Source organism: Brassica napus, chromosome C3 (genome assembly GCF_020379485.1).
Source record: "Brassica napus cultivar Da-Ae chromosome C3, Da-Ae, whole genome shotgun sequence".
Lineage (NCBI taxonomy): Eukaryota > Viridiplantae > Streptophyta > Magnoliopsida > Brassicales > Brassicaceae > Brassica > Brassica napus.
In genome coordinates, this window is record NC_063446.1 from 56,036,524 (window position 1) to 56,043,941 (window position 7,418).

General features: G+C 40.5%; 1 protein-coding gene across 1 annotated transcript; it reads right to left on the reverse strand.

Annotated features, from left to right (window-relative positions):
- Positions 1-2,803: 2,803 nt before the first annotated feature.
- LOC111203846 lies at positions 2,804-5,566 on the reverse strand. The gene is made up of 4 exons (XM_022697942.2): positions 4,669-5,566; positions 4,233-4,481; positions 3,823-4,154; positions 2,804-3,766 (listed from the first exon to the last, which is right to left on the reverse strand). The coding sequence occupies exons 1-4, from the start codon at positions 5,564-5,566 to the stop codon at positions 2,804-2,806; spliced, it is 2,442 nt and encodes an 813-aa protein (XP_022553663.2).
- Between the last annotated feature and the right edge of the window lie 1,852 nt (positions 5,567-7,418).

Sequence of the window (7,418 nt, forward strand, 5' to 3'; positions counted from 1 at the left end):
GGATCACAAAAGTGTGCTCTGTTGTCTTGTACATATATGGGCAACTGTCAACTTCAAAGTGAGCAACTTCGTAGTGTTTTTCCCACTCAGAAGGAATGAAAGCGTTGATCAATGAATCCTGAGTTAAATTGTTTGATGATTACATACAGCGATTTTTCTAGGTAAATACAGTAGAGCTTTATTTATGAATATGTATAGGGAAAAATGAGTATACCTTCTCATCATCAAGGAGAACCATAGTGATTCCCCTGATTTCATTGGAGTTAATCATGTTTGGGGTGTCCCAAAACCGGAGTAGTTGAGCATGGATTGTTTGGGGAGATCTACCCAAACGAAGAGAGTCGAAGGCTCTGTGATGCTGAGGTGGGTGAGAACCGACGGGAACTTCGGAAGAGATTTCGATAGCAGTTGAGTAGGTTTTAGGAAAGAGAATAATAGCATGAGGCTGTGAAGATTCATCCCTCTCTGAGATTTGGCTAAATTATATAAAATGAGTTCACTTAACGGTTTCATCGCGTGGGAAGTGAGAGGGATTGTTGTGGACGGAAATGGTCGAATTGAATAAGTTGTAATGGTTGGATTTATGATTAATATAAACGGAAGTAACCGAAGAGATGGATACGAAAAGTCTTTATTTGTGTAGTAGAAGAGAACATTGGTGTTGTTAACTGAATTTGATTTTGCTCAGTCGGAGACGAAGAAGAAGAACTAAGATTCCTAATTGTGTAAAGTATAAAACGGCAGTTTTTTGAGGTCTAATTCCGCAGACGTAAGTGGATGTTAATTTGGGCCGTAATGGGTTTTATGGTTCAAAAGACTAAATACTGATTCGACATTGTGTTGGGCCCTATAAGGGATAAATTGTATATGAAAAAGCTCGTAAAAATAAATTGAATTCTTAGTTTTGAGAAAATTGGGTCAGGTATCGTTCTTCTCTTCCGACATTGACATTTCTTCTCTTTGGACAGGAAAATAGTTAAAGCTTTCTGCTCTTCCGACATTGAGTTTTCCGTCTACGGGCTTCTAATCAAGGCACCCCTCCTGTTGCATGGTTAATGTGTTTGGTTACAGGGAATGGAATGTTTTTGAAATCGAGTGCTAACCTTGCTGGCTCATAATGAGAGGGGTAAGGAATTCTCCCTGCATCTCTTTGTCTTTCTCATATCCTGGAGTTTTAAGTCACTTTTGGGTGAGTATACATGTTGGATAATTGTTTAATTGAACATAACAGAGAAGTTCGTGTGACATACCTGATGTGTCTGGCAAACCATTGAATGCTTCTCTATATACGATATTTGTGATCGTGTTCCGCAAGCTCCCGGGGCTGGTAATGTTCAAGATCTTAGTCCTTTCGGTGTGGTCACCCTTGATAGCGCAACATATAGTTGACCGTGGCTGAAAACTGGTTTTGGCAAGTACAGAGCAACATTCGCCAGTGTTTGCCCTTGACTCTTGCTTATCGTCATTCCGTACGATACTCAAACCGTAAACTGGCGTCTTTTGAGGGTGAAAGGATGGTTGGACTCTGTTGGTGATAGTATGATCCTAGGAATCAGTACTTCTGTTTGCTTCGACGATGAAGAGGTTAGCACTTCTGCTTTTATAACTCTTTCTCCCAGGTTCGTCACTATAAGTCTTGTGCCGTTGCACAACCCCTCTTCTTGGTTTATATTGCGCAGGAGCATGATCGGAACACCAACTTTGAGGCATATTCTGTGTGCTGGCAGTCCCGGGAACTCTAATGAGTTGAGATATTCCAATGGATAGGATAAATCAAACTCGCCCGAGTGTTTTTCGTCCTCAGCAAAACTGTCACTGCTTAAGTACTCTTTCTCTCTCCCTGGAATTTTTGATAGCAAGTAAGTGTTGATCTCATCGACTGTATCATTCTTTGGAGTTAGTATAGCGGTATCCCTGATTTTATCCAAGTTCTTGTAGTCATTTATGAAATCTGTGAAAACAGATTGACATAAGATATCAAGAGGGTTCGAAGTAACGGCGAGGAGGAGTGTCTCGTTGATGACAATCTGATCTTCCACAGCATCTTGGTTTATATTTTCATGAGCCATCAGAGGTGCATTTCCGTTGCCAACTTGTAAAATCCATTGAGCGAAATCTTTTTCCTCTGATTCAAAACACATATTTCTGGATAGGACATGAATATGACAGTGGTGCCAGAGGTGAGGACGGTTTACCGCTGCGTTGACTGTTTCTTGGTGTGTTCCCTGTGGGATGACTGGAAGAATTTGTCTGAAATGACCGCCTAGCAAGACAGTTATTCCTCCTAAGGGCTTCTGTGGAGCCTCTTTATCGGAGAGAGATAAGATATCTCGTAGCGTGCGATCAACGGCTTCAATAGCATGGCGATGTGCCATTGGAGCCTCATCCCAAACAATGAGATCCGCCTGGCTTAAGAAGTTGGCGAGGATTGTGCCGGTTATAACTTCGTAGAAAGAATCTTCATATAGCTTCAAAGGAATCTTAAACCTTGAATGGGCAGTGCAACCTACAGGTAGGAGGAGAGCAGCTTAGCAGATTAAGCAACAGGTATAACTTTTTTACTTCTTGATCGCAAAGCAGAGTTGATGGTTTTGTATAGGAACATTTTCCCTGTACCTCCTGCTCCGTAAATGAAAAATAATTTCCCTTGCTTCTCCAAAACTGATGTCATAACCTCATCATATATAATCCTCTGTTCTTCGTTGAGTTTTAAGAACATAAGTTGATGGATCCTAGTTTCTTCTGCTATGTCAAACTGGTATTCTTGAGCCATCTTTTTTTTCTTCATATCGTCCAGTATTGTTTAGCTCGGAAGAGGCATTCCCTTGAACTCAGTAAGTGATGTGTCATGGTTTTGTAGGAGAGACTCTATTTCGATCAGAGTATACTGCTGGAGTTCATGTGGACCGAGTTCAAGCTGTGGGAATCGGAGGATCCTTCGCTGGTGGCTTAAAACATCTTCGGACATATACTGCCATGTGTTGATCCAAAGCTTTTGTGGGTCTGAGATGCAACAGAAAACCAGAATCAATACAAAGAGCCGGCAAAGACAGCTAGGTGAAGACCATTGATTTGCTTCAGTCATTGCATCCTGCCATTCTTTGTCTACATCGAGCGATCCCCTGGCTAAGCAGGCAGCTTGGAATGATTCATGTTTTGTGTCACCAACAGTGTATAAATCATCATAGCCTGTAGGTCCTTTTACGATGCTCACCAAGATCCTAAGGTAATATCGATCACCAGCATTGGGATGGATATTCACAAGTCTGCCAATTGTTCCTTTTTTCTTCCGTTTAGAGTAAAGCTTGTTTGAGTTATCCCAGACAAACATGGTAAGCATTTGGATGTAGTTCAACTGTCTGGCCTCTTCGTACAGTCTGTTCATCTCAAACCATTCAGTAAGCATTGTTCTCCCATGTGTATATCGGCGTTCCACGTCTTCTAGGTCCTCATCCTCGTCGTAAACTGCTGTTTGTTCATCAGGTAAATGGACAGGAAACTTCTGAACTGCTGGGCTGTTATGATGAATATCAAACTTAAAAGTTCTCCACATAGATTCACAAGCAGACAAGTACCGACCTTCCAAGTAATTGTCTATTTCGTTTATTGGTTTTTGTGAGGTGCTTGCTTGGTCGCTAGGAATCTGATCTCCATCTTTTTGAAACACAAACGTTGCTCTATCCATGCCTTTAGTAATGTACTTGAATAGGTATTTAATCGCGGTTGACTTATTGCACCATTCGACATTAACATGCGCCTTGTATTTCTTCAGGATTTGGAGATTGTGGGGAACAACATAAGAATTGTCGAGGGTTACGTTACCTTTTTGACCACTTGATCAGTTTGCCTCCACCGGTACAGAACGTAACCAGAGTCATTGATTTGAGTGTGAGGAACGTAGCTCCGAGGAAATTTCTTGGTACACACACCATTGTCCATGCAAGGAGAACTTGGTCTATCTTTCCCACATGGACCATGCATCATGTGTTGCTCCACCAAACAGTAAGCTTCCGGATCTGTTTCTTTATCTGGCAATTCCGCCGAGATTATGTTATCTATATCAGCACTGGTGGGATTCTTAAAATCACCTTCTAGCCAGAGTAGTATATGAGCATGTGGCAAGCCTCGCTTTTGAAATTCGATGGTGTAGACCTCTGCATTGAATGATCTATGTTATTAATAATATCTATGTTAAGAGGAAACGTAGGTAGAATTTTTAAAAAATTTAGAACCTGCTTTTGGGCGAGGAAAAAATAACCCTTTCTTGAAATCAGACATCAGCTCGTCCAGCTTCATTTTAAACACTCTACATTCAAGGTCTGGACGATCATTTGGTTCGTCAGTCCCATACATTTGTAGATGGTTGGAGATTTCAACCCACTTTGGATTGGTGGTCATTGTAATAAATAAATGAGGATTACCATACCACCGGCATATAGCCATTGCATCATGGTATTTCTCAGCCATGTAACGCGGACTTCCTGTGTAAGAAGCAGGTAATATAACTCTTTTCCCTATAGACTTGGCATCTGTGTCTCCTTTAATGACTGCATCCTTGACATTGTTGTAAAGGTCCGCTCTTATTTTTTTTTATTTAGTCTGAACCAGCGCAACCTTTCTTGCTCAATGGAGGTGTAGGCGTCAACTATATATATAGATGGAGTATACGCTTTGAGGTGACAATTGTCATGCCCTCTTCCAAGCGAGTTTGAAGCTGGTAAGCGAAGTACTCTCTCTTCGTGATGTAAGACCTTTGCCGAGTGGATCCATCAATGTTGACAACTTGGATGTTCTCGTGAAACCCTGATTGGCCATAAGGAAACAAAAGAGGGTACTGCAGTGTCATGTAGAGTGGATGCATATCACTTATATGTTGCAGTCCAGCTGATTTATGGTGAACAATGATATCCCTATCTCCCATATGCTCTGAAAAGTCTCCAACAATTAAACCAGCTATCTCATCAGTTGTAGGCATATCATATTGACGGCCTCGTTTTGGTTGACCTATCAATCTTATTCTGAACTCTGGGCAGTTGCTGTGTTCGTGAGCATCTCTAGCCTTTCTGAAAATTTTGGCCAAACAATTGTTGGCATCCATTGTTTCAATCAGCTGTTTAACAATATCAGGATCAAGTTCTCCTGCTTTTGTTGTTTTTTTTACTGTAGCTATCCTATTCTTAACCTCATTTGTTGTATCAGAGATGTAGAGTTGGCTGAACTTTGGTGGTTTTCCAGCTTCTGGTACCAATGATCCTATCTTGTGGGCATTCTGACCGTGTATCCTTAAAGTGAACGGTCCAGCCTTGTGCATCACTTTTGAATCTAATTTGGCTCCCATAGACGTGAATGCAAGGATCGAGTTGTACGTGCGGATGTTGTGCTGGAAGTGGGCAGAACTGGAGAGTAGTGATGGTAATGAATGAGGAGGATGTGGTTCGGGTGGTAGCTTCACACGACCTTGCTGACAACATATACTGAAAAGGGGAGTTCTGTTGCTGCCTCTACTGCCTTTTTTTCTCTTGTTCCCATACCAAAGCACGACAATAGGGGCATTCTTGAAGGTCATTAACTTTACTTCTTTTTTTTCTTGTGTCTCGATGCCTGCAGACCTTCAGTTCTATCTGCATTTAATTGATACAACAAAATACAGTGAGTAGAAGTTTTACTGATATAGGGTAGCGAAGCTAAGACATAGGAATTGTTGTGAAGTGAAGAGGAATACTCTTTAGCTTGAACGCTTGTCTTCTGGCGATAATAATGGCCTTCCTCATTTGTCTAGCTTTCCGCTGTTCTCCTGTTGAGCGTTGTTTTTTTATAGTGTTCATGTTACGTAGATAATGTTAAGCGTGTAATAGGAAAAGCATACCTGTACGTTTGCATACAGAACATGCAAAACTTTGCCGGAATGGTTGATGCCCTGTAAATTGAAATCATGTTTTAATTATATGGAAAATAATTCATAATTCTGCTGTAAGTGAGACGAATGCGATCACAAACCCGTGTTATGCATGTCATGTTCACTTTGTCCTGGAAATCGTTTACTCACGGCAGCTTCATGTGGATCGATCATTTTCCCCTTCATTCACTTAGTAGTGTATCTGTTTGAAACCGATCTGTTTTTTACCCAGAGTTATGTTTGATATCTATACAGATAAAAACTTTCATCGATTGAGGGCCTAGGCTTGGAGGCTGTTACGTATTTACGTGACATTGTTAAACGGACGTAAAACTGTTTAATAGCTGTAAAGGAAGTTTAATTGGCACGTTAAAGGATTAGAGAGTTCAAGTTCTAGCATCATCCATTTCGTCTGTTCTGTTACTTCTCTCCACAATGGATTTAAGGTTAGTGGTTAGTGGATTATGTTACAGATGTGTATATGATTAGCGTTATTCGTAAGTAATAATATTAGACGTCTGATAGATGGTTCTTACATAAATAATAATATAATATTTGCTCTTATTGTCAATGTAACAGTGGTTGGTGACTTATATATGGGACCGATTTAACATCTGATCATATCCTTACCTCCTCCACCAGCTTTATTGAAATCATTTTTCTTTTCATGATTTTTAGATTACAATGTAGAATTGTGTTATCCGTGGAGAGTACGTGAACGGTTGTATGAAATCCGTACATTGAATATTTGTTGTATTCAAAACAGAGCAAGATTAACTTATTTTTTGGGCAATTTAAATTGCCTCTTTATGTTTTTTTTATATATATTTTGAGAAAGGGAAAACAGGAAACAAAGATGAGAGTTATAAACTCAGACACATAAAAGGAAACAGTTAATTGGGACATTGATCCCTTCACATAAGCAAAGGATGCCACACTTATTAAATTTAAAGCGAAAAAGAGAAGTAATAGCAAAAAGTAAAACATCCACTCCATAACGTAATGAACGCTTCACATCAACTTCGTTCTAGATAGAGTTGAGACCCAAGACGAACTCAAAGAACTCGCACATGAAGAAGAAGTAAAAGCACGTGGGGCAAAACGTGTTCATGTCATGAGGATGGCATGGGAGAACAGGTTTCATCATCTTAAGCGAGGTCACGTACGCCGTTTTCATTGTGACATTGATATGCTCCAGTGAGTTCTGAATGTTAGTCCACAAACTGTCCAAAATAATAGGACCTTCCTTATCATTGAGCTTGTTAATGATATTCATACCTTTTTCAGTCATGCCTAAGGCCATGAGGACAACACCGTAGATGAATGTTGCTTCTTTGTGACCACCTTTAGAAGATAGGCGTAGGTGGTGGAGACCCAAGCTTTCATTCTCACGATGGAAGAACTCCAGCAGGCCCTGATGTAGTTTGCATCCACGTTGTTGGATTTTAAGCAGCTCTCCATAAGATCCGGGTATTCATAAGCCAGCAGGGGTCTCTTAATCAAGTGTGCCAGATTCAGATCT